The sequence below is a fragment of the Aotus nancymaae genome, unplaced genomic scaffold, assembly GCF_030222135.1.
Source record: "Aotus nancymaae isolate 86718 unplaced genomic scaffold, 86718_ANA_hifiasm-v0.15.2.pri h1tg000040l, whole genome shotgun sequence".
In the NCBI taxonomy this organism is placed as follows: domain Eukaryota; kingdom Metazoa; phylum Chordata; class Mammalia; order Primates; family Aotidae; genus Aotus; species Aotus nancymaae.
Genome location: NW_026988454.1, coordinates 128915972 through 128942107, shown reverse-complemented (window position 1 = coordinate 128942107; position 26136 = coordinate 128915972). Strand labels below are relative to the sequence as shown.

General features: G+C 52.5%; 2 protein-coding genes across 20 annotated transcripts in view; both read left to right on the top strand.

Moving 5' to 3' along the window:
* Positions 1–20656, top strand: part of SYNGAP1 (synaptic Ras GTPase activating protein 1) — a 33640-nt gene extending 12984 nt beyond the window's left edge. For 6 of the 18 annotated variants that reach the window (XM_064361159.1, XM_012461668.2, XM_064361164.1 and 3 more), the window contains 14 exons: positions 2–123; positions 2448–2601; positions 2813–2911; positions 4786–5409; positions 5537–5681; positions 5914–6058; positions 7556–7792; positions 7947–8148; positions 8354–8532; positions 9201–9242; positions 9641–10712; positions 11201–11374; positions 13626–13837; positions 14894–15837. In XM_064361159.1, coding sequence (XP_064217229.1) covers positions 2–123; positions 2448–2601; positions 2813–2911; positions 4786–5409; positions 5537–5681; positions 5914–6058; positions 7556–7792; positions 7947–8148; positions 8354–8532; positions 9201–9242; positions 9641–10712; positions 11201–11374; positions 13626–13837; positions 14894–15140 — 3654 coding nt within the window. In that variant the 3' untranslated portion in view covers positions 15141–15837. The other 12 variants (XR_010336740.1, XR_010336741.1, XR_010336739.1 and 9 more) reach the window with 12 other exon arrangements.
* Positions 20657–21630: 974 nt separating this feature from the next.
* ZBTB9 (zinc finger and BTB domain containing 9) lies at positions 21631–25281 on the top strand. 2 transcript variants are annotated; one of them, XM_012461666.2, is made up of 2 exons: positions 21631–21796; positions 21975–25281. In XM_012461666.2, exon 2 carries the CDS (start codon positions 22048–22050, stop codon positions 23470–23472), a length of 1425 nt encoding a protein of 474 aa, XP_012317089.1. In that variant the 5' UTR covers positions 21631–21796; positions 21975–22047; the 3' UTR covers positions 23473–25281. The 2 variants fall into 2 exon arrangements, with proteins under 2 accessions (XP_012317089.1, XP_064216519.1); XM_064360449.1 differs by lacking the exon at positions 21631–21796 and having other exon boundaries at positions 21803–25281.
* The last annotated feature ends 855 nt before the right edge of the window (positions 25282–26136 follow it).

Here is a 26136-nt window from a genome sequence, read left to right as displayed (position 1 = left end):
GCAAGGCTTCCTGAGCCGACGATTAAAAAGCTCCATCAAACGAACGAAGTCACAACCCAAACTTGACCGGACCAGCAGCTTTCGCCAGATCCTGCCTCGCTTCCGAAGTGCTGACCATGACCGGTACAGGGGCTGGAGCATGTGGGATGAGAGCGATGTAATACAGCGTCTCTTTGTGAGATGGAGAGGGAGGGCTTATCTGTGTGCAAAGCTTGAAGGATTCAACTCAAGTTGGTTGGGGGATGTCATAGGGCAGGGGACAGAACAGAGAAGAATGAGAATAGGGATCTGTGAGCAGCAGGAGAGGGGTAGGGTGGCAGAGAGAAGATATAAAGAGAGGCTGGAAAGGGAATGAAGGTGAAGCCAAGGAGGGACTCCACAGGGACTCCTCAGGCCAAGAAGGATGGGCTCTAGCCCAGGATCAAAGGAGCTGTACAGGAGGAGGGTAACCCTGGAGGAACGTTTAAGGAATGCAGGGAAGGGGTTGGTAGGAGAGTGAGCCATAGGCTCTAGGTGGAAGGGTGTGAGGGAAGGGCAGGAAATACAGGGGCAGCAGGTTGGAGTGGGGCTGGAGGTGGCTGAATGAACAGATGATGGTTAGGGCTTAAGGACCTCATCAGTGGGTGAGGGAAGGGACAGTATAGAGCACGGCAGAGAAGGGGAGGCTGGGACAGGTGTGCAGGGTGACAGAATGGGGAGCAATCCATGGACTGAGGCATGAAGAAGCAGTGCTCAGATAAGTCCAGAGGGCACTGTCCCTGAGGCCAGGCTGAAGGAGAGACCTCCACTGTTTGCCTTTGTTGCCTGCCATTTGGGGTTCCTCTCTGGGTTTCCCCCTCACCCATTTACTCCCTAGGGAGAACCATGCCCTCCCTTTCCCCCATGTCTGGCCACCCCCAGGATTGGGCAGGTAGGCAGGTTGGGATAAAGTGAGTCACACCTTTCCCTGCCCCCTTCCCATGTTGCCAGAACTGGATTTGGGGCCGGCAGGGGGTGAGGGCATGGTATTCCTGGCCGCGGGGGCGGGGGGCCGGGGGCCGGGGGAGCGTCGCGCTGACGGCAGCCAGAGCCTGCGATGACGGGGCTGCTATAAATAACTTCTTGGAGGCTCCCACACCCGAACTCCCCTCCCGCTTTCCCACTGCTCTCTACTCTTTATCCCCTGCCCATCTCCATACCGCTTGCTATCCTACCCCTCATTATTCCGTGCCCCTAGCCCCCTTTATTTTCTGCCCTCCTGCGGTGATGTTTTTGCATTCCATCTCCTCTCTGCCCCCACTCTGTTCCCCTGGCCATCTCTCCAGTTGGCTCTCCTCTTCTCCTGTCCTCTTTCTGCTGCACATACCTTTGTCTCCCCCTTTCTCCTCCTTGCCCTACCTCCTCTTCTTCCTAGTCCCTGTATTCTCTTTTACCCTCATTCAGCTCTTTCGTGCCCACAGCTTTCTCCTATTTCTTATGCTTTTCCCCTCATTCTTTCCCCTGGTTCTGCTAAAACTTGTCCTCTTATGCTATGTTCATTCATTCTTTGGATCATTAAATGTTTATTAGGCACTAGCTGTGTGCCAGTCCCAGGCTAAACAAATCTCTTCTCTGTGCCTTCACTTCTTTGCTTCCATTTTTTCTTTTATACAGAGGCTCTGGTGTCTGGGGTTACCCTGAGTTACTACCTAGAAGTGTCCCAGGCCCACTTTGTTCTCTCCTTTTTTTTCCTTTTCTGCCATGGTCCATTTCTGGGTTGAGATATTTCTAGGTGTCCCCTGTCCTCGCAACCCCTTAGGTGTGAGATGGTGGGAGTTTCCTTTTTTCCTTTTTAAAAATAGATAGGGTCTCACTGTGTTGTCCAGACTGGTCTCGAACTCCTGGGCTCAAGTGATCCTCCCACCTTGGCCTTTGAAAGTGCTGGGATTACAGACAGAAGCCACCAGACCCAGCTGGAGCAGGGGAGTTCCTTCAAGGATTCTAATTTCTTTCATATCCCTCACATCCTTCCTGAGATAGGCAGGATTTCTTTCTGTGTGTTTGGAAAGGGTGTTCAGGGGGCCTTCTCTCCAGGTCTCCATCCTAGAACAGACAACAGATTAATGATGCAGGGTCCCTGTGTGTCTAAGAGTAGGAGGGCCAGGTGCGGTGGCTCATGCCTGTAATCCCAGCACTTTGGGAGGCTGAATCACTTAAGGTCAGGAGTTTGAGACTGGCCTGGCCAACGTGGTGAAACCCTGTCTCAATTAAAAATAAAATAAAATAAAATAAAATATAAAATTAGCTGGGTGTGCTGAGGCAGGAGAATCGCTTGAGTCCAGGAGGCAGAAGTTGCAGTGAGCTGAGATTGCGCCGCTGTACTCTAGCCTGAGTGACAGAGCAAGACTCTGTCTCCAAAAAAAAAAAAAAGAAAGAAAAAAGAAGAGTGGGGGTCCCTGATCCTCTCTCCCAAACCTCCTGCCTGCCAGGGCCCGGCTGATGCAGAGCTTTAAGGAGTCGCACTCTCATGAGTCCTTGCTGAGTCCTAGCAGTGCAGCTGAGGCGTTGGAGCTCAACTTGGATGAAGATTCCATTATCAAGCCAGTGCACAGCTCCATCCTGGGCCAGGAGTTCTGTTTTGAGGTACTGGGTCTAGTGGGCTGGGAAGGGCCAAAGGACAGGGGTGATGGAAGGTGGGGGCACAGAGGTCTAGAGAAAGTGGCACAGGTGAGGACATCAAGGAAACAGAAACCTCTGGGGCTGGAAGAAAGGAGGATAGGCCAGGGATGAAGAGAAGATAGTAGAGTCTCTTCCACTCTGTAGCCCTTTCCCTCAGCTCCACACTCCTTTCTAGGTAACAACTTCATCAGGAACAAAATGCTTTGCCTGTCGGTCTGCAGCCGAAAGAGACAAATGGATTGAGAATCTGCAGCGGGCAGTAAAGCCCAACAAGGTATCCGGGAGTAAAGGGGACACAGCCTGTGCAGGGAACAGGTTGAGCCAACATGGGAAGCTGGGGCCTAGGGAGGAAAGTGAGTTAAAGGACGAGAGGATTGAGATATAGGGGACCTGGACAAGGAGGGGGAGACCCCCATTATTCTGAGTCCCCCATTTCTTATCTCTTTCTGTACTGCTACCCTACCTTACAATCTCTTTCCCTGCCATAGAAGTTGTAGACTTACAGAGTTGATGGGGCTCTGGAAATCCTTTAGTCTAGCTTCTTTGCAGGCAGGAATGCTTCACCAACACCCCACTTGCAGATTTCCACAGGACACATAAAATATACTTAGCCAAGTCTCTGTACCTTGGTTTCCTCTCTAAGACAGAGGGAGCTGGTGGCAATGGGTTGGATTAAATGATCTCTAAGTTCCCTTTGGCACATAAATTCTGTGAGCCTGTCTTCTTCCCAAAACTTCATGCTCCCAGTTCTGTTCACTATTTTCTGTATCCCAGTTTCTAGCAAGCTTACAGTCCTAGTCACCCTCCTCTGGGGGAACTCTTGTGTCTTGATGTCCTTAAAGAACTCAACTCAAGATGCTGACATGATCTCACCCATGCAGAATACAAACATGTTCCTTTTCAACACACTGCAGTATCACCTGAGCCTTACCATTGGGGTCAATTGTATCGCCCCAGGTCCTTATACCAACTGTCAAGCCTTACCCATTCTTTTTTTGTTTTTTTTTTTGAGACAGAGTCTCACTTTGTCACCCAAGCTGGAGTGCAGTGATGTGATCTTGGCTCACTGCAACCTCCGCATCCCAGGTTCGAGCAATTCTTGTGCCTCAGCCTTCCTTGTAGCTGGAATTACAGGCATGCACCATCACACCCGACTAATTTTTGTATTTTTAGTAGAGACAGGGTTTAACCATGTTGGCCAGGCTGGTCTCAATCTCTCGACCTCAGGTTATCTGCTTGCCTCAGCCTCCCAAAGTGCTGGGATTATAGGCGTGAGCCACCACACCCAGCCAAGCTTTATCCATTCTATATGCAGTTCTCTTTTCACAATTTCTGATAGTCTCTGCAGGACTTTCCAGTTCTCTTAAATTCTACATTAATATTTTTGGCTTGTTATTCCAGCTTTTAAAATCTTTCCAATACTGATTCTGTTGTCTAGTGTATGAACTAGCTTCTAGAGTAGTTTCCTGGGGCTGCTATAACAAACTGCTACAAACTGTGTCACGTAAAACAACAGAAATTTATTCTCTCACAGTTCAGGAGGCTGGAAGTCCAAAAGCAAGGTATCAGCAGGGCCATGCTCCCTTTAATGCGATAGCGGGGAATCCTTCCTTGCCCCTTCCTAGCTTCTGGAGGTTGCCAGCAGTCCTTGGCATTCCTGGGCTTGCCCAGGCTGGAGTGCAATGGTGTGATCTCAGCTCACTGTAACCTCTGCCTCCCAGGTTCAAGTGATTCTCCTGCCTCAGCCTCCCGAGTAGCTGGGATTACACATGCCCACCACCACGCCCAGCTAATTTTTTGTATTTTTAGTAGAGACGGGGTTTGACTACGTTGGCCAGGCTGGTCTTGAACTCCTGACCTCAAGCGATCCACCTGCCTCAGCCTCCCAGAGTGTTGGTAGTACAGGCGTGAGCCACCATGTCCGGCCTCTTCTTAATTTCATTATATTTGTAGGGATCCTCTTTCCAAATAAGGTCACATTCATTCACAGGTTCAGAGTAGGCATGAGTTTTGGTGGGATGCTATTCAACCCAGTACACTGTCTCACCTTATGATTGCTGTCTGTATCCCACTTTCTTACTGTCTCTCCTCTTTTGGTGTCTCTCTGTCCCTTTACTCTTTAACATCGTGCCTACCCCACCATGCCAGGACAACAGCCGCCGGGTAGACAATGTGCTAAAACTATGGATCATAGAGGCCCGGGAGCTGCCCCCCAAGAAGCGGTACTACTGCGAGCTCTGCCTGGATGACATGTTGTATGCACGTACCACCTCCAAGCCCCGCTCTGCCTCAGGGGACACCGTCTTCTGGGGCGAGCACTTCGAGTTTAACAACCTGCCGGCTGTCCGTGCCCTGCGGCTGCATCTGTACCGTGACTCAGACAAAAAGCGCAAGAAGGACAAGGCGGGCTATGTCGGCCTGGTGACTGTGCCGGTGGCCACCCTGGCTGGGCGCCACTTCACAGAGCAGTGGTACCCTGTAACCCTGCCAACAGGCAGTGGGGGATCTGGGGGTATGGGCTCGGGAGGGGGAGGGGGCTCAGGGGGTGGCTCAGGGGGCAAGGGCAAAGGAGGTTGCCCGGCTGTTCGGCTGAAAGCACGTTACCAGACAATGAGCATCCTGCCCATGGAGCTATATAAAGAGTTTGCAGAGTATGTCACCAACCATTATCGGATGCTATGTGCAGTTTTGGAGCCCGCCCTGAATGTCAAAGGCAAGGAGGAGGTTGCCAGTGCACTAGTTCACATCCTGCAGAGTACAGGCAAGGCCAAGGTGAGTGTTGTACTCTCAGGGAAAGGTGACCTGGGAATGGGCACTTGCGTGGGGGTTAGTGAGGATAGGGCAAATTCACGAGATTGGCTTGTGCAGAGGCTGACACTTGGATTTTCCTGGGCCTCAGGACTTCCTTTCAGACATGGCCATGTCTGAGGTAGACCGGTTCATGGAACGGGAGCACCTCATATTCCGCGAGAACACGCTCGCCACTAAAGCCATAGAAGAGTATATGAGACTGATTGGTCAGAAATACCTCAAGGATGCCATTGGTATGGCCCACAGTCAGGCCCTCTTCTTCTCAAACCTACCAGATGTCCACCCCAGCCCCAAACCTGGGTACCCCAGACCCCAAGTCCACCCTTCCACAGCTTGATACTTTCTAACCCAGAGTCCTAGGACTCCAGCCTCTAACACCTGATTCTGAAATTTCCCCAACCCTGGCCACCCCCTTCCCTGCCCTTGGAAAATGTGACCACATTCTCTTGTGCCCCCACCCCCCAGGAGAGTTCATTCGTGCTCTGTATGAGTCCGAGGAAAACTGCGAGGTAGACCCCATCAAGTGCACAGCGTCCAGTCTGGCAGAGCACCAGGCCAACCTGCGGATGTGCTGTGAGTTGGCCCTGTGCAAGGTGGTCAACTCCCACTGGTGAGACTGGGAACGCTGGGCTGGGGGGCCAGGGTCGGGGGAATTATGTGTTCATCTGTTCATCTATCTGTCCATCCTTAAAGAGGACTGAGCACCATTTATGGGCAAAGCATTGTTCTAGGTGCTGTAGAGCAAACAGAGGTGAGAGAGGCCTGGTCCCTGCCCTCAGAGGGCCTCTACCAGAATGAATGGGGACAAACTAGAAAAAAAAAAAGCCACAGAGCCATAATGGTGTGTAAGTGCTGAGTGAGGGTTCCCCCACCTCTATGCGATATAAGGTCAGAGAGAAGGCAGAGCTTTAATTGAGATAAGCAGGGAAGAGGTGCCCCCTGGGGTGGGCTTTGAAGACTGGTTTAGGTTTTGATATATGGACATGGTTGGCAAGAAAGACATTTCAGAAGGCTGTGAGAAAGACACATGTGTGATGGTGAAAAGGTCCAGGAGCTTTCAGAGGACATTACAGTAGGTTAGTAGCAATTACATCAGGTTTAGTGAAGCATGTGGCTCATGATGGGGAGTGGTGGGAGAGATGTCTGGGCAGGAAGATTAATTTTAGAAACTGGAAGGCCTCAAGTTAAGGAGTCTGAGGTCATTAGTAGGCCATTGGATGCCATTAAAGGTTTCAGAAAATATTGCGATTTAGAAGATTAATCCATAAGTAGAGTGGGGTATATGTGGTGGGGGTGACTGGAGTAGGGTCAACTGGGGGCACAGAGGCATGAAAATCAGATCCTGAAACAGAACAGTGACAAGAGAAGTTAGGAAGGAACTGCTGGTAGGACCCTCTGAGGAAAGGATCAGTAGGAATTGTCAGCTTATTGAAAAGGAGGGAGCATGTCTGCAGGGAGTCACGGATGACTCGAGGCCATGAGGCTGGTGGTTGGGAGACCGGTGGCCTCACTGACAACCAGGGAAGTCAGGAGGAGGAGCCAGTTGGAGGTGTGGGGGCGATGGTGAGCTCTGCTTTACACCAGTCAAGTTTAAGGTGTCAGTGGGACATTGAAGTGGAACTGGGAGGTGGGGGGAGTGAGCTCTGAGCCATTCCAGGGACTGGGGATCATGCCTGGGGCACTTCCATCCCCATTTCCCTGGAATCCAGAAGAGTTGGGGGGTCCGAGCTCCCTGTACCTCAAGTGACCCTCCATCTCTCTCCCATCTCTGTCTCTCCCTGGTGTCTGTTTTTCTTCTCCTCCTCTCCTTGTCTCTCTCCCACACCCCTCCATCTCTCTCCCACGTGTCTCTCCCCTTACCTTCTCTCCCCTTCCATTTCTCTCTCCCTAATCTGTCTGTTCCCTCTGCCATGGCCCCCTTCTTCAAGCAGCCTCCCATCTTGCTCCTGCGGTCCCTCCCTCCCTGTCTCTCTCACCTCTGTTTCCACACCCTCACCTCCTACCACCCCCCTCAGCATGTTCCCTGGAAGCTGAGGGTCTCTGGGGCTCAGTCCCGGTCTCTCTCTTTCTCTCTCTCTCTCTCTGTCTCCCTGCCCCTTCCCCCCAGCGTGTTCCCGAGGGAGCTGAAGGAGGTGTTTGCTTCATGGCGGCTGCGCTGCGCAGAGCGAGGCCGGGAGGACATCGCAGACAGGCTCATCAGCGCCTCACTCTTCCTGCGCTTCCTCTGCCCAGCGATTATGTCGCCCAGTCTCTTTGGGCTCATGCAGGAGTACCCAGATGAGCAGACCTCACGAACCCTCACCCTGATTGCCAAGGTCATCCAGAACCTGGCCAACTTTTCCAAGTGAGGGAAGCTTCAGGAGGGTGCAAAGCAGGGTGTGGCAGGGCTGGGGGTGGGCAGGAAGGGTCTCCTGAGTCCCCAGAGATCCTGGGATGGGGATGCATGAAACCTGTCTCTGTGTGTATGTGTGACCTTTATTGTCTGGATTATTGGCTAGGTTTACCTCAAAGGAGGACTTTCTGGGCTTCATGAATGAGTTTCTAGAGCTGGAATGGGGTTCCATGCAGCAGTTCTTGTATGAGATCTCCAACCTGGACACGTTGACCAACAGCAGTAGCTTTGAGGGTTATATCGACTTGGGCCGAGAGCTCTCCACACTGCATGCCCTGCTCTGGGAGGTGCTGCCCCAGCTCAGCAAGGTCAGCAGATCCCCTCTTTGCCCTATCCCCAGATGGCTTCAGAGGTTCCTGGAGCCTGGGAAACTACCCCTTGAAGATTTTTTTCTCCCCTTGTTCCCCGAGGTGTCACCACTACTGCCCCAACTCAGACCCCCTCCACTTGCACCCCGAGAGGCCCTCTTAGAGCTGGACGCTGAGCCCCCATGTAACAGCCTCGCCTTTCCAGGAAGCCCTCCTGAAGCTGGGCCCACTGCCCCGGCTCCTAAATGACATCAGCACAGCTCTGAGGAACCCCAACATCCAAAGGCAGCCAAGCCGCCAGAGTGAGCGGCCCCGGCCTCAGCCTGTGGTACTTCGGGGGCCATCGGCTGAGATGCAGGGCTACATGATGCGGGACCTCAACAGGTGAGCACCCTGGGACCCCCAGGCCCATGCCCTAAGACCCCCTTTCCTGTTCTGGATACTCCTCATTGGGCCCCACATGCATCTCTCTAGGGCTTGAAAGAAAGTACCAAGTTCTCAGGGAAGACTGGTAAGGATACAGGTACAGTCAGTGATAGGCTGAGAGCCCTTTACAGCCTGAGGGAGCAAAAGATACGGAGCTCTAGGAATAGGGCTGAGGCTCCACCAACTCGAGTCTTAGTTGTAAGCCTAGAGCATTGCTGCTGCAAGCTCTGATTTGTTGTCCCTCTGCCTGCCCATGCTTGTCCCCAGGATGTCATGTCAGCCATGTGTCAAAATATTCAACTATCTCAGTAATAGCTAGTGAATAAGCACTTCCCCCAGCCCCCGACCAGAACGCCACAGACCTCCCCATGATCCAGCACTTAGAGCAGTGGCAGTGGAAACCTAGCGGGGCCTGCAGCCTGCTCCAGAGTCCCAGTCTCCATTCCAATGGGTCGTGCCCGTGCCTCAGCTGCTGCTCGTTATTTTGATGAGGGCCCTGCTCGTTCCTCTACCCGTGTCTTCCTCCATGACACCATACCCATCCCACTATTCCCGCCTCTCCTACTATTTGTCCACATCTCTCTCCTTCTCTGTCTGTGCTCGCCCCTCTTTCCATCTCTCTCCAGCTCCATCGACCTTCAGTCCTTCATGGCTCGAGGCCTCAACAGGTGAGGGGCTCTCCCCTCCCCCGCCCTCCTCTCCTCTCCTGTCTGCTCCCTCTCCCAATCCACTGGCCTTCACCCTACTCCTCTCCTCTCCTTTCCTCCTCCATGGACCTCATCTCCTCCATATCTGCCCAGCCCTGCCCCGTCCCTTCTCTTGCTGCCCGCATCTCCCCTCCTCTAGGCCTCACCCCCTTCCTGGAGGGGCCCTGACCTTTCCCTTTTCCCACCTGTCCCCTCCCATCCTCCCTGCCTGCCTTTTTCAGGGCTGCTACCACTAGCTCTCAGCCCTTCCCTGTGGGTCCCACTTTTCACCCCAAGGCCTGTGCCAGACCACAGCAAGGCTCAATTGCTAGGAGCCCCGACCTTACCTTCTGTTTGTGTGCCCCTTTCCCTTCTGACAGCTCTATGGACATGGCTCGCCTCCCCTCCCCAACCAAGGAAAAGCCACCCCCACCACCGCCTGGTGGGGGTAAAGACCTGTTCTATGTAAGCCGTCCACCCCTGGCCCGTTCCTCACCAGCATACTGCACGAGCAGCTCGGACATCACAGAGCCAGAGCAGAAGATGCTGAGTGTAAACAAGAGTGTGTCCATGCTGGACTTACAGGGCGATGGGCCTGGTGGCCGCCTCAACAGCAGCAGTGTTTCGAACCTGGCAGCCGTAGGGGACCTGCTGCATTCAAGCCAGGCCTCGCTGACAGCAGCCTTGGGGCTACGGCCTGCGCCTGCCGGACGCCTCTCCCAGGGGAGTGGCTCATCCATCACGGCAGCCGGCATGCGCCTCAGCCAGATGGGTGTCACCACGGACGGTGTCCCTGCCCAGCAACTGCGAATCCCCCTCTCCTTCCAGAACCCTCTCTTCCACATGGCTGCTGATGGGCCAGGTCCCCCAGGCGGCCATGGAGGGGGCGGTGGCCATGGCCCACCTTCCTCCCATCACCACCACCACCACCATCACCACCACCGAGGTGGAGAGCCCCCTGGGGACACCTTTGCCCCATTCCATGGCTATAGCAAGAGTGAGGACCTCTCTTCTGGGGTCCCCAAGCCCCCTGCTGCCTCCATCCTTCATAGCCACAGCTACAGTGATGAGTTTGGACCCTCTGGCACTGACTTCACCCGTCGGCAGCTTTCACTCCAGGACAACCTGCAGCACATGCTGTCCCCTCCCCAGATCACCATCGGTCCCCAGAGGCCAGCCCCCTCGGGGCCCGGAGGTGGGAGTGGTGGGGGCAGCAGTGGGGGTGGCGGGGGCCAGCCGCCTCCATTGCAGAGGGGCAAGTCTCAGCAGTTGACAGTCAGCGCAGCCCAGAAACCCCGGCCATCCAGCGGGAATCTATTGCAGTCCCCAGAGCCAAGTTATGGCCCCGCCCGTCCACGGCAACAGAGCCTCAGCAAGGAGGGCAGCATTGGGGGCAGCGGGGGCAGCGGTGGCGGAGGGGGTGGGGGGCTTAAGCCCTCCATCACCAAGCAGGTAGGTGAAGTCAGGAGGAAGGCGGGCTGGGTCACAACAGGGAGGGAAGAAGGAGATGGGAAGGGTGGGTGTGAAACAGAGTCTGTGGCCTGAAATTACAATCTTCATGCCTCCTTTTGGCTATTTAACAAATGTGTATAGAAGACCTGTTAGGTGCCATGTGCTGTGCCAGGCACTAAGGATATGGCACTGAACCCTCTTAGCACTCTCATTCCAGAGGGGATTAATCCATGAGTAGAGTGGGGATGACTGGAATAGGGCCAGTTGGGGACTTGGAGGCATGAAAATCAGATCCTGAATCAGAACAGTGACAGGAGAAATTCTCTGGCATTCAACTCACATCTCTGGCATTCAGAGGTGATGAAGGCTACAGCAGGGCAATAGGACTGGGACTGTCATCTCCTTTGGCTGTGTCATTGCCCTCTAAATGCACCCTGCTTTTTCCCACCTTTCCTTTCTCTGTTCGCCCTCACCATGCCTTGTCCCAGCATTCTCAGACACCATCCACATTGAACCCCACAATGCCAGCCTCTGAGCGGACAGTGGCCTGGGTCTCTAATATGCCTCACCTGTCGGCTGACATCGAGAGTGCCCACATCGAGCGGGAAGAGTACAAGCTCAAGGAATACTCAAAATCGATGGATGAGAGCCGGCTGGATAGGGTACGGTGGGCTCTACCAGCTCCAAGCCCCAGTTTTTCCTTTTACCCACAGGGGACATTTCTAGTCACTTTTAAGGGAAACCTCTAGGGTCAGGTAGTTATGGTGGAAAGAAAAGGCAAATGATCACCTCTTGAGAAGCCTTCAGTCCATCTGGGGAGACCAGATAACATAGTCAGTTGCTAAAAGTCACTTTCAACTCTATTTTGTAGGTTATATATATCGCAGACTATCTGGGGATCATCTATTTTAGGCTTACCTCCATGTTCTTCCCCAGGAAGAACATAAGCCCTGGCTCCTGTGACTGCTTAGGAAAGGAAATGTTACTTTACTGGCAGTAGGAGCTAATAAATTGGGTGGGGATGGAGGGGGTTGCAGTTATACAACAAGTGATGTCTGGCCTACCCAGTCACTGTCCCATGGGCTTAGGTGACAGAGAGTCAGTAGGCAGGGGATGCATGTGGTAAAGCGGTATATATTGGTTATGTGTGAAAAGGCCATCCAGACTCTCACTTGGTGGAGGCTGAGGGCAAAGGGCACCGAGAGCTTTGGGGCACACACAGATAACTTAGCAGAAAGTTACTTGGGGAAGGTGTTGCTCCTAGGGCCTGAGGAAGAGGGTGGCTGCAGGATTAGGTCACATATAAAGAACATATGACCCTAACACAGGGAAAGTGGTCTTTGAGCATAGGAAATGTTGGGACTGACTCAGGTGGGCTTGACCAACACATTTAATGAGCATTAAACCCTAATATTAGCTCCAAGGCAGCCGTCGTAGGCAGTGAATTCATCTCTCTCCTCTGCATATAGAACAGTTGGTGATATATGTATGTATCCTCTTCAGAGAATGAGGAAATAGTCTTTTGAATCATTTTTTTCTGTTCTGTGCTGCAGATGAGGAAACCTTATTGAGAAAGGCTGTAGACTAGCACTATCCAATATAACTTTCTGCAGTGATGAAATGTTCTGTAATCTACACTGTTCACATGTGGCTAGTTGTGATTCAGGAACTGAATTTATTTTTATTTTTTATTTTTGAGACAGAGTTTCGCTCTTGTTGCCCAGGTTGGAGTGCAATGGCATGATCTTGGCTCACCGCAACTTACCAGTTCAAGTGATCCTCCTGACTCAGCCTCCCGAGTAGCTGGGATTATAGGCATGAGCCATCATGCTCGGCCAATTTTTGTATTTTTAGTAGAGACGGGGTTTCTCCATGTTGGTCAGGTTGGTCCTAAACTCTTGACCTCAGGTGACCCGCCCACCTCGGCCTCCCAAAGTGCTAGGATTACAGGCGTGAGCCAGTGCGCCTGGCCCAGGAACTGAATTTTTAGCTGTATTTAATTTTTCTTTTTGAGACAGGGTCTTGCTCTGTCACCCAGGCTGGAGTGCAGTGGTGCAAACTTGGCTCACTGAAACCTCCACCTCCCGGGCTCAAGGCATCCTCCCACCTCAGCCCCCTGAGTAACTAGGACTACAGGCTCATGCTACCATGCCCGACTAATTTTTCTTTTCTTTTCTTTTTTTTTTTTTTCTGTAGAGACGGGGTTTTGCCATGTTGCCCAGGCTGGTCTAGAACTTGTGAACTCAAGTGATCCACCTGCCTCGGCCTCCCAAAGTGCTGGGATTACAGGTGTTGAACCACCATGCCTAGCCTAAATTTTAAATAGCTACATGTGGGCTGGTGGCTACCATATTAGACAGCACAGCTGTAGTGTCTAGAGCCAATAGGGCAGATAAAATGACTCTTCCGAGCAATTCCAGCTCTGCAATTCCTAGATTCTCAGGCTGGAATTCACTTGTAAACCCCCTACAGAGCCAAGGAGAGGGTCACATGGAAGACAGCACCTGCCTTTCCCCATCAAATGCCTTTTCTTCCTATGTCTCCAGCACGTGTTCTAGGGCCTGGCTTAGGGCTGAAGAATCACCCTATTTTTAATTTCTGAGCACAGTTACTCAAGGTGTGCTTGTAAGTCTGTCTAGGTTTCTGTGTGGGTCTTCATTAGAGGCCATACATAGACCTCAGGGTGTGGGAATCTATGACCTTGCTCCATTTTGAGGGAGCCTCAGCACCATGGAAGGGTCTTCTCAAAAGCAGGTGTGTGGGTATGGTCCACAGGCAGGGAAGGGGTTGGGGAAGGCAGCTGGCTGTCCCTCCCCATGCAGTGGCTGTGCTTGGCAGACACGGATGGAGGCTGGGTGGTGGGCTTGGGGTGGGGCGCCCCTCACAGTGCGGGGTCATGTGCCCGGCGGGCAGGTGAAGGAGTACGAGGAGGAGATTCACTCACTGAAGGAGCGGCTGCACATGTCCAACCGGAAGCTGGAAGAGTATGAGCGGAGGCTGCTGTCCCAGGAAGAACAGACCAGCAAAATCCTGATGCAGTATCAGGCCCGACTGGAACAGAGTGAGAAGAGGCTTAGGCAGCAGCAGGCAGAGAAGGATTCGCAGATCAAGAGCATCATTGGCAGGTGAGGGGCGGCCTGGGGAGGGGGTCGTGAGGGAGAGCCTGAGGCTGAAGAGAGCAAGTGGGCAAACTACTTCTCTGACTCCCATTCCCAAACTCAGGAGCCCACCAGGAGAGCCCACTACTCTCCTCCCCAGGATGCCACCCACTCACTCATCACCAGTTGGAGAGAAACCCCAACCTGCTTAGTGCATTAAATATCCCTTTACTAAATCCTGACCTCCCTTCTGATAGAGTAGCTTCAAAAGCCCTTGGAAAATGTACCTGTTCCTGTCCAACCATCACTGCATCTGCATTCAGCCTAGGCCAGGACTCCTCACTAGTTATTCTCAACCTAACCTGTCATGTTCACCCCAAACCTAAGCAGGGCTCCCTAGCCAGAGTAGCCCCTCACCACCCCCTTCCTGGGCAGACCCTCCTCTCTAGCCTTGAAAAGGTGTTCTATTAGAAAGGGTCTTTTAGTCTGTGTATGTGTTTCAGCGGCTCCAGCAAGCCCTGGGCTCCAAAGAGGGTATCCTCAGCAAAGAGGTCAATTATCTTCAGAGTGGTGGAGGGCTGGGACCCTGGGCCCCACTCCAACCAGAGCCATCTCCATTCTGATCCATTCTAAATGTATTTTATGTAAGATTTAATTAGAAGAAAAGAGCTTCTTGAAATATTTTTTGAAAACTACTGCTCTAATTGATAACCTTTATGATAAATCACCTTGAGCATCTTCACAGTGAGGTGACATGGGGGATGCAGACTCCAGGTCCACAGCCACAGAAGGTCTGGGGAAGGGGTACTACTGTCCTGATTGGGATGATGGAGCCCTGGAGGAATCTGGATGGTAGAAGTCTTTGAGGCACAGAAAACTGCCTTAGCAGAGACGTGTAAGAGTCCCTGAGAGGAAGGTGGAAAGCATGATCCTGAGTAACAGGGAGTCTTGCGTCACGGCAATGGAGAGACTCTGATTCTAAGGGATAAGGATGCCTGAGGCTTTTCCAGAGAGCTGTGGGGTTCTGTGGGCAGGCTCCGAGCCTGTGCCCGCCACTAACCCCACTGAAGCCCGTCCCTTCAGGCTGATGCTGGTGGAGGAGGAGCTGCGCCGGGACCACCCCGCCATGGCTGAGCCGCTGCCAGAACCCAAGAAGAGGCTGCTCGACGCTCAGGTGGAAATTACAATGTCATTTATCTTCTCCGTGTCCCATCCCCATCCATCCCACTGTCTTTCGTGCACTCACTACACCAGCCACCCAGCCCCATCACCATCTGTCTCTCATAGTCTACTGTTTGTCCACTGGCCGCTCCTGGCAGCCCCCCAGTGACCCCATCTTCATCCCATCGTCTGTGCCTTTGTCAATCCTAGCAGCGTCAGCCCAACTCCTGTCCCTTCCCATCCAGTCTTCCCACTCCTGTCTGTGTCTCAGGACCTTTTCTACCAGAACCTTGGTCTTTCTGCCCCTAGACTCCACCTAGTTCTGGGAACCCCTGCCCCTTCTTTGCCCACTCCTGTTCAAGGCATGTTGTTCAGCTTCCTCTGAGCTTTTGGGCCAGAGGGCTAGAAGCTGCCATTTTCTAGAATAGAGCACAGGGCAGTATGATCTGTAGTTTCCCCAGGCCCTGGCAGGTACCCTGAAAACTTGGGGAACCCCATCACCTCTGTTCTCTTGGTTCCCCAATTTTCCTGACTCCTGGCAGCTCCTGCATAGCTTCCTCTTCCTGACTCTTCAGATCTTGCAGGCCTCCCATCCTGCAACCTCCCTTTTCCCTCAGTATTTAAGTCCAGCCTCCCTTTAGCCTCCCTCCCACTCTGGACCTCACACTTTCCCAACTGCCTGCTGCCCAGCCTCTCTTCTCACAGGCCAGCTTCTAGGACCTCCCTTCTGCACCCTTACCCTTTGCTTTCCCAAAATTCTGCTCATTTTCCTACCCATACTCCTCTTTCCTCTGCTCTGACTGCTAGGCTCCCCCTACCTGCCATCCCCCACCAAGGCTCCTGACCCCATGACCCCACTCTCTCCCCCTGCAGCTCCTCATCAGGTAATTCTCCTGGTTCCGCTTTGGCCACGGGCGGAGGACACAGGGGGAGGTGACTCCGGACCACTGCAGGTTGGTCGTGAAGCCCGCTCCCCTCCAACACCTCCGGAGCCTCTCCCCTCTCACTGCTGCCCTCCACACCCAGAGAACCTCCACAGACTCCAGCCCTCCGACACCTCCTGCACAGACCCATCTCCCAAGACACCACCCAAAGAGAGCACTTGCTGCTGCTTCCCAGAACTGTCCAACAATACCTTAGCAACACCAAGAGTTTTATCCTAGATGGGCCCAGCACATTCACAGATCACACCCACTTCCCTGCAAAACCCACCCCCCTCCTGACTCTAAGCCCTCCTCTTCCTCTGCCTCTCCAGTGTATGTCTGTCACCCCCCATTTCACCAGAGCGTCCTTAGGGGCTGGGGGTGGGTCTCTTAATGGGGTGGAGGTGATGATGGGTTGAAGGACCTTGGCTATAGACACTGTGCTGACTGCAGCAGGTAGGTTGGGTTTCCCTGTTCCTTCCCTAACCTTGGTTCTCTTCCCTCCTTTCCACTCCTTACCTGATTCTCTCTCTTCCTCCTTATATCTGTGAGGCAGAAGGCATCTGGAGCTCACATCAGCCCCCCCTTGGGTGAGAATTAGGAGTGGGTAATTAGGGAGACTTGGGATACCCTGGAAAAAATGCTGTTGAGATGTCCTGACATTAGGCAGGGTGGGTGGAACAAGAAGGAGCAAGAAAGGAACCTCAGGCAGATGTTAGGACATGGACTTGCCCATGTGGCCTGGGAGTTTAGAAATGGGGAGACATCTTCCTAGATCAGATCGTGGGCTCAGAAGGCATTTTGATTCCCAGGCAGAGGTGCCAGGAACAGCAAGGTAAAGAACCTACTGAGCTCACATCCCCAGGTTGCTGATGCCATTCACTCCCTCTTTCCTGCCACCGAGTGGCCTTGCCAGACATGTAACCCTACCTAAAAAGCCAGTAAATGAGAACCTGTCAGCTATAGACATCATTTCTGAGATGTGATTTTCTTTGGGATTGAGCCGCAGTGGGCAGTGGCTCCTTACACTGTAATTTTAACTCTCTGCCTGCCCAGCCTCTCTGTCAAAGTAGCTGGTGATCTGTAAACAGATGCTAAAAGGCACCAGGGGACTTTGCCATTTAAAGGACTCCTGCAGTGAATTCTTTAGTAAAATGAATAATGGCACCCTAATTTATCCACTTTCTAAATTTGGGTCCATGGGGGTGTCTGGAGCATGCCTATGTGCTGTGACTAGCAGACAGACAGAGGGAATGGAATCTGGGGGTTCCTTCCCTGCTCTCCTGCCATACTCAGGACACCCTACCATAAGTAATTTCCTCTCACTGACTTGTAGAAAGTGCATGAGATACCCAGCAAGCTAAGAAGGCACTTTTGCTGGATATCTCATACCCAAGGCTGGGGTTTGGGTGACCTGAGAGGTTAACAACTTGATCTTGGGATGGAAGGGAGAGCTTATATGGAAGCTGTTACTTGGAAGGTGTTTTTTTCCTTTGGAGATAAGATCAGACATAGCTATACTGCCAAGCCTAAATGCCATGTGGCCCCGGAAGAAATTTGGACATTTGTTCTAAACCACTTGTAGTAGGTATTGGTCCGTCTGCAACTCAGCCATTAATTAAAAATTAGTTTTGAGCCTGAATTTTAAAAAGCCAAGTGAGCAACCGGAAGTGTAGGGAAATTTAGATGGCTTTCTTTTCTCCCAGCAGAGGAACAGAAGGTAGAGCTAAGGGCAGGAACCAGGAGTTGGTCCAGGAGCTATAGGAGGTGATTAGAGTAGGACCAGGGGTAGGAGTTGGGTCTGGTACCCTTCACCCTCTAATTGGAAGCCCAGGGAGAAGGACTGAAAGGAGGATGGGGGTGGAAAAGAATAAAGCCGGTTTCTGCTTCCCAGGGATGCAGAGATTGGGGCATGCTGTGTCTCTGCAGAAGCTCCTAATCATTTTCGCCATAATTGTGAGAGACAAGCGCAGCCTTCCCACAAGATTTTGCCCTTCCCAAATCACTTCCCTGAATCCCCTTCCTTTCCCCCCAGTACAGTTAAACCTCTCTCTAATTTGGAATGTTATATTTGAGAAGATGGCCACTCTGAATAAGTGACAAAACTGAATGACAGTGTCTATTTAACGAAATGCATGTCTTCAAACTATATACAGTAAGTAGAACTCAATGAACCAGGCTTTTTCCACTCCTTAGGGAGCATGTATTAATGAATAGATAGGATTCAAAAGTCTGTTTTCTGGTATAGGTTAAATATCTCCTCCTGCAGACACATTTCCACCACTAATTTGCTTAGCACACCCTTTCTTCACAGATAAAGGAAAACTCAAGCCCAGTTTTTGTTTAAATTATGAAGAAATTCCAAATCCACAGGGGTTTGGATTAATGAGGTTTTGCTGTACTGCCTTCCCTTATTCGTCAACACGAAGTTACCACCTCGGATTGGGGATGGGTGGGAGGGGGTTTCAAGAGGGGGAGGGTGGGTTGGGCAGGGAATACACATAGGGGAAGCCAGAGAAGGGTTAGGTTGGGGGTGCGGTTGGAACTTGCTGCTTTCATCTGGTTTCCTGGTGTGACATTCTGGGTTAAAGGCTTAAAGGCCCCTGTTAGGAGTCTAGGAGTGAGATTCTCTTCTCTCTGATCCCAGACGACGTTAACTTCTACTGCAGGTGAGAAACAAAATAGGAGGATGGTGGGGACTGTCCTGGGAGGAAGGGGTGTTCCATGGCTTGTGGAGTGGGCTGGCTATAGGGGAGGCCACTGCTAGGGGACTGGCATTCAGGCTCCCTTGAAGCGTCTCAATAAGTCCGCGCTCTCCTCTTTGGTGTCTTGCAGGAGAGGCAGCTTCCCCCCTTGGGTCCAACAAACCCGCGTGTGACGCTGGCCCCACCGTGGAACGGCCTGGCCCCCCCAGCCCCGCCCCCCCCACCCCGGCTGCAGATTACGGAGAACGGCGAGTTCCGAAACACCGCAGACCACTAGCGCACCCAGCATCACAGACCTTCTCTTCCTTTCCTGTGCACCCCACCCTGTAACAGCACCAACCACCAGGACTGGACATCACCGAGGAACAGCGGGATTGCCTCCCTGAATGCCTCCTTGGGAGGCACACTGATCGCCCACCCCTCCACTGCACCATTTCCAGGAGGGAGAGCGGGGACCCTCAGCTGCCCCCCTTTTCCTTCCCATTGGGGTGCTGCCCTGACCCCCAGGGACCCTTGCCCCAGGACACCGCCTACCCCACACAGACCCCTTCACTCCGGGGTGCTATCCCCATCCTCTGCCTCATCGTTCCCCTGAGCACTGGGGGACAGACCCTCACCCCCACCCTGGGGGTGTGGCACCTCCAAACTTTCAACTTCAGGGTGATTTTTTTAGCAGTAACCAGAGCTGACAATCTAACTCCCCTCCACCGCCCCATTTTGGCCTCCCCTGCCCCCCTTGTTATGGGGAGGGGACCCCGGGTGAGGGGGCCCTATTACCCCTTGATTTCTCAGGAGCGTCTGGGGGGGCTCAGCACGCACAAACTCCTTCTTCTCCTACCACTCGTAAATTTACTCCCTCCCCACCCAGAACCCAGATGGGGTGGAGGGGGCCACCGGGGCAGGGAGGGGGCGGCAAAGGGAGAATGGGAGTTGTCTCCCCTTCTCCCCACACCTGATCTGCTCTTGGCTGGTCCCAGAGCGGGGTGAGGGGGCTTATGCCCCCCCCTCCCCCAGTGTGTTGGGTGGGGTGGAATTGAGGTTAGGGTGAGGGGTCAGGGTTTAGGAGGGCGTGTATGTTGGGAGGACAGGCTAGTTGATCTGCCCTATTCTGACACACAGTCCCCCCTGCCCCTCACTTCTCTCTTCTTGGTCTCTACTCCCAGGGGGAGGGGGGAACTTACTCTAGGAAAAGCCATGTCTCTCTCCCCCGGGGTGGGGGGACCTGTGTTGGAGGAGGGGTGTTGGGGGGCCCCCTTCCATGACTCTGTCCCCTGGGGGAGGTAGGACAGGGCTGGGCTTCCCTCTCATCCTCCCCCTCCCAATCTCCTTCCACCTCCCTCCCTCCCGCCAGCTCCACAATTTTTCGGTGTTTCTCTGTACATAGTTCTCTGGCGGGATAGGGGAGGTAGGATGGATGGGGTTTGGGGTGGGTAGGCCATGGGAGGGGAGAGGCCCCTCCTTGGCACCCCCTCTTCCCTGACTGCTGTCCCCTACCCAGCCTTGCCCCCTTCATCCCTTTTTGCGTTTGGTATTGAGACTCTCCTAGACTCTACCCCTCTTTCTTTTGTATGGACAGTTCCCCTTCAGTCCCATTCCCCTACACATACACCCAGCCGGGGCCAAATTTATACTTATATAAAACTTGTAAATATGTGAAATTTTATCCCTGTGCCCTTTCCCCATCTCAGGCCCTACCCCTGGACCCTCCCCAACCTTCCTTCTCTCTTCTTTGGCTGTTGTAATTATCTGGGGTTTGTACTGTACATATCCGGGGTGTGTGTGTGTGGGCTGGGGGCAACCCTTCTGTACAGAGCTTCCTGGCCCCCTCCCCCCCCCGCCCCTCTGCTTCCCTCCCCACCCACCACCTTAAGGGTAGGAAGATGCTCTTCCTACCTGTTTTATTTTGTTTTCTCGTTCTCCCTCCCCATCCCCCTCCCAGCCTTATCTATCCTCCCTCACTGTCCCCTTTTCTCCACTCCCAGCCCCATTTCCTTTTTTTCTGGAGTGTGTGGTGAAACAGAAAAAAACATGTTTAATAAACGGAGATTGTTCTTTTATCGCTGTGCTGACTTTCTGAGGCAGGGCTTTCCAGACAGACCTTTAGGGTGATAAGATCTGCTTTCTGAAAGGAAGTTGACAGCCTGGGAGAAAAACTGTATATCCTCACCTGATGCCACTCTCTCCTCATAGAATGTCACTCTCCCCTCCCAACGAAATTTTTTATATTTTAGAGCAGGAGTTTTGCACTGGCCAAACTTCTCCAGTCTAACTCTCCCCTCACCACTGCTTCACTTAATCCGTGGCCAGGAACGGCGGCGTTATCTTATAAAAGAGTTCATGTATATATTCACACTGATCTCTTTTAAAAATTACCTAGAAATTAGGTTTCTTTAATAGCTGGCTAAAATGCTCCCGTGCAGAATAAAGAACCTGGTTTCTCAGCAAATCCGGGTTCCAGTCCCAGGTCCACTACTATTAGCTGAGTGACGCTTTCAGTCCCTTTCCCCCGCCTGGAAACAGGACGGCAACCCCTACCCTCGCAGGGCCGGTGGGAGGACCAAGGTGATGTGGGTAAGTGCCGGGTCCACACGGTAAGTGCTCAACTAATCTCGCTCCTCTCAGGACCTACCGGGGGCGGGCGTTACACTTAATCGCTGGGAAACGCAGCTTTCCGGAGGCGGCTGACGGCCCGCCCCCTCCGACCGGGATGTCCTCCCCCGGGCCCTGGCTCTCGGTCCTCTGCAGCCGCGAGGACTTCCGCAGCTACACTGGACGCCCGTTGCGCCGGCGCTCTGGGCCAGCGGCCTCCTCCCAGCACCGCCCTCCTCGTCTGCGGTAGCCAATCGACACGGGGCTTCTAGGCTGCTATTCCCCGATTGGCTACGGCCCTAGCTCCGCCTGCCGCGCTCGGCGTCGGCGTCCCGCAGAGAGGCCGTGGCTTCCGGCCTGGGATGGCGCTGTAGCCGCACGGTACCTGTGAGGGCAGCGCCGCGTGTGTAACGGCGGGGGCGTGTCGGCGGGGACACCAGGACCGAGACTCGTGGTGTCCGGTGACCGCGGCTTCCCGGGAGCCAGCCTCTGTGAGCACTGTGAGGCGGAACGGAGCGGCAGGGCAGGAGCTGTTCTGGGCGGGCGAAAGCAGGCTCGTGGCTGAAGGACCTTCTCATCTTTCACAGGGGCTGGAAGTTAAAACCCTGGTTGGTGTTTTGTTGCTGTTGTGGTTTGTTTTGCTTTCTTGGTGTGCGCGACTGATTTGCAGAAACCGCCACTGACTGAAAAGTTTCCAATTATTGCTAATAGGGGGAGGGGGTTGTTTGAGGAGATGGGGCTCCCCCTATCAAGGGCTTCTGTGATCTCTGTCTCTTTCCTCTACAGCCTTCATCCCGCGTGGAGTCTACCCCCAGAACCCCCTCTCCTCTTCCCAATCCTTATCACCTTCGAGGAGGCCATGGAAACCCCGACGCCTTTGCCCCCCGTACCCACCCCCCCGATCTGCAACCCAGCCCCACGGACAATCCAGATCGAGTTCCCGCAGCATAGCTCTTCGCTGCTGGAATCTCTGAACCGCCACAGGCTAGAGGGAAAGTTCTGTGATGTGTCCCTCCTGGTGCAGGGCCGGGAACTTAGAGCTCACAAAGCAGTGTTGGCTGCTGCTTCTCCTTACTTCCATGACAAGCTGCTTCTGGGGGATGCGCCTCGTCTCACTCTGCCGAGTGTCATTGAAGCCGATGCCTTCGAGGGGCTACTCCAGCTCATTTATTCAGGGCGTCTCCGCCTGCCACTGGATGCTCTCCCTGCTCATCTCCTTGTGGCCAGTGGCCTTCAAATGTGGCAAGTAGTAGATCAGTGCTCAGAGATTCTTAGAGAATTAGAAACTTCAGGTGGTGGAATTTCAGCCCGTGGAGCAACCTCCTACCATGCACTTCTTTCCACTACATCCTCTACAGGAGGCTGGTGCATTCGCTCTTCCCCTTTCCAGACCCCAGTGCAGTCCTCTGCTTCCACTGAAAGCCCTGCTTCCACTGAGAGCCCTGTGGGAGGGGAGGGAAGTGAACTGGGAGAAGTGCTGCAAATTCAGGTGGAAGAAGAAGAGGAAGAAGAGGAAGAAGATGATGAGGAGGACCAGGGGTCAGCCACACTCACCCAGACTCCTCAGCCCCAGAGAGTATCAGGGGTTTTTCCCCGTCCTCATGGACCCCACCCACTGCCCATGACTGCTACTCCCCGAAAGCTTCCAGAGGGTGAGAGTGCACCACTTGAGCTTCCTGCCCCTCCTACTGCACTGCCCCCAAAAATCTGCTACATTAAGCAGGAACCCTTCGAGCCTAAGGAGGAGATGTCAGGAGGTGGAACTCAGCCTGGAGGATCAAAGGAAGAGACCAAAGTGTTTTCTGGAGGGGACACTGAAGGGAATGGGGAGCTAGGGTTCTTGTTGCCTTCAGGGGCAGGGCCAACATCTGGGGGAGGGGGTCCATCCTGGAAACCAGTGGATCTTCATGGGAATGAAATCCTATCAGGGGGCGGAGGACCTGGGGGAGCAGGCCAGGCTGTGCATGGGCCTGTGAAGCTAGGGGGGACACCCCCTGCAGATGGAAAACGCTTTGGTTGCCTGTGTGGGAAGCGGTTTGCGGTGAAGCCAAAGCGTGACCGGCACATTATGCTGACCTTCAGCCTTCGGCCTTTTGGCTGTGGCATCTGCAACAAGCGCTTCAAGCTGAAGCACCATCTGACAGAGCACATGAAGACCCATGCTGGAGCTCTGCATGCGTGTCCCCACTGTGGCCGTCGGTTCCGAGTCCATGCCTGTTTTCTCCGCCACCGGGACCTATGTAAGGGCCAGGGTTGGGCCACTGCCCACTGGACTTACAAGTGACTGCTGAGGCTATACACTAGCTTCTAGGACAAGATAACCACTGCTGCCAATGGATACTTATCCCTCACTACCATGGCACACTAGTCATGGATCTTGTAATCAAGCTAAGAGAATAGATACATTATGGCCCTGTTGTTCTTAGATATCGGCCTCTCAGCCTGGCAGATGTGGAAACTCAAATTTCTCATCTCACCCTGGGTTTTGGTTTAGAGAACCCTGCAGGAAATTGGTTTATAGGCCATTCATACTTAAGTTGATCACTTGCCCATGGTGGACCTTTTTGTAGTGGTGATGTCCATTAAGGAAACCAGATTTTCAATTATTTAGTGAAAGAAGAGTTAGGGCAAAAGACAGTGGTAAATGTTTTATTCAGTCTCCATGAGGACTTAAAGGAGTTGGTCTTCACCTAGAGATACATTTGATTCATAACTTGAGTAATTCAGAGGCTAAGCTCTAAGCTTTTTTTTCCCTTATTGCTGGAATGAATTAAGCAGAGTTCCTTTTGTGTACTTTTAAAATTGTATCTTTCGAGGAGCCTCCCACATTGTACCTTGCTTTCTTACCAGTAGACACCTTCCCACCACTTTTTTAATGTTGTAGTTGAGCACCTCAACAAGTTGAGCATTCCATGTTTCATTCCTAGAACCTTCTTTAATAGAGGGTATTCCCTCAACAGCCTGTGCCTCTGGTCTACCTTTGACCACCACTGATAACTCATGTTTGTCACAGTGATGGAAATGTGATCAGTGAACTCAGGAGATGGCACTGTCCTAAAGTGCTCTCAGGGTGGCACCACTGCTCTCTGAACAAGTTGCCTTGGTCAGAGGGACTCAGGTTTCAGACAGCACAAGCTGAAGGCTGGAGAGTAACTTGTATAGTAGGACCATACCCCTTCCTTTCCCATCTCACCCACATATGATAGACAACCCCTTCATTGAGAGATGGAGGGGATAGATATTGGAATGGGGGGCGGGACTTGCAGTTACTTAAAGTTTTTGAATAAACTGTGTCCCGAAACCTAAACTGACAGTGGACTGGATTGAGTAATTTGTATGGGACAGAATGTGAGAATGGAGCTGCAGAGTCTTGGGTGTGTTCCTTACGTGGCTAGTTTATGTTGATGGAGGAAGAATGGGATGGTTTCACACTGGTGCCAAGAACACTGTCCTGGACTTAGGCCCTGACCTGCTGCTGAATAACCTTGTGTAAGTTGCCTTACTTTTTAAAATCTGAACTAGTACTTTTTTTGATAGGGTGGTGTGGACCACCTAACTGGTTCTGTTTACCTTTTTAAAATAGGTTGGTTCACATTATCTTTTTATTATTATTTTGTTTTGTTTATTTTTTTGAGATGGAGTCTTGCTCTGTTGCCCAGGCTGGAGTCCAGTGGTACAATCTTGGCTCACTGCAACCTCTGCCTTCCAGGTTCAAGCAGTTCTCCTGCCTCAGCCTCCCAAGTAGATGGGATTACAGGCACTCACCATCACGCCCAGCTAATTTTTGTATTTTTAATAGAGACAGGGTTTTACCACATTGGCCAGGCTGATCTCAAACTCCTGACCTCAGGTGATCCACCCGCCTTGGCCCAAAGTGCTGTGATTACAGGTGTGAGCCACCGCACCCGGGTTATTACTATTTAGAGACAAGGTCTCACTTTGTTGCCCAGGCTGGTCTCAAATTTTTGAGCTCAAGTGATCCTTCTGCCTCAGCCATCCAAAGTGCTGGGATTACAGGCATGAGCCACTGTGCCTGGCTGGTTCACATGATTTCTATAATATCCCCCAACTTCCTGTATCCTGTATGTTTGGTTGGTTGGTCTACAAACATTAAGTGCAAAGCACTGTGCTAGACCCTGATTAATACACTGCCCTCAAAGGGTTCACAGCTATTACCAAAGATACGATAAGTTGATGATAGTGGGCAGTACAAACCACTTGAGTGGCACAAAGAAAGCTAATTAAAGACTTCCTTTTCTAGGTCAGGAGAGGTTTCACAAACACAACTTCGATGTGCCACAGTATGCTTATGGGTATGGGTGGCTGAATTGACATGGAGATGGTAAACGAGTCGAAGTGAGAAGTATAGGGCTAGGGGTGATAGCCTTTCCCAAAGTTTGTTTCAATAGGTCTGGCACTCAGAAGGGACTGAAAAATGTGATTTTGTGGCTGAGAAGGTAAATTCTAGCTGGGATTTGTCAGCGTCTCAAAAGAACCATGCTATGATCCTCTCCCCATGATAAGGACAGTGAACAAAAAGAAAAAGAAAAAAAAAGGATGGTGAACATACTGGGAAAGGGGATGAGGAGGGGTCAACCCATCTTTGATCTGCTACAATCCCAACCATACACACATTCTATGGGTGGCTATATCCATTAGCCAGGATCCTTTAGTTGCAAGCACTGGAAGCTGGCTCTGGCTAACCTTACCAGAATAGGAATTTATGGAAGGATGTGGGATGGCTCCTGGAATGGAAAGAAGGGCCAAAGGACCAGCCATCAGAAGGATAAGACCTGAGTCAGCGTCAGGGGTCCATGCAGCAGGAACTCTAAGGCATACAGTTTGGGATGATGACCCATTCTTGTTTCTTGTGTCACTCATTTCAAAATAAAATTTCCCAGGGAAAGAACTCTAAGCCTCATGACCACCCTCTGGCCAGAGCACCTTG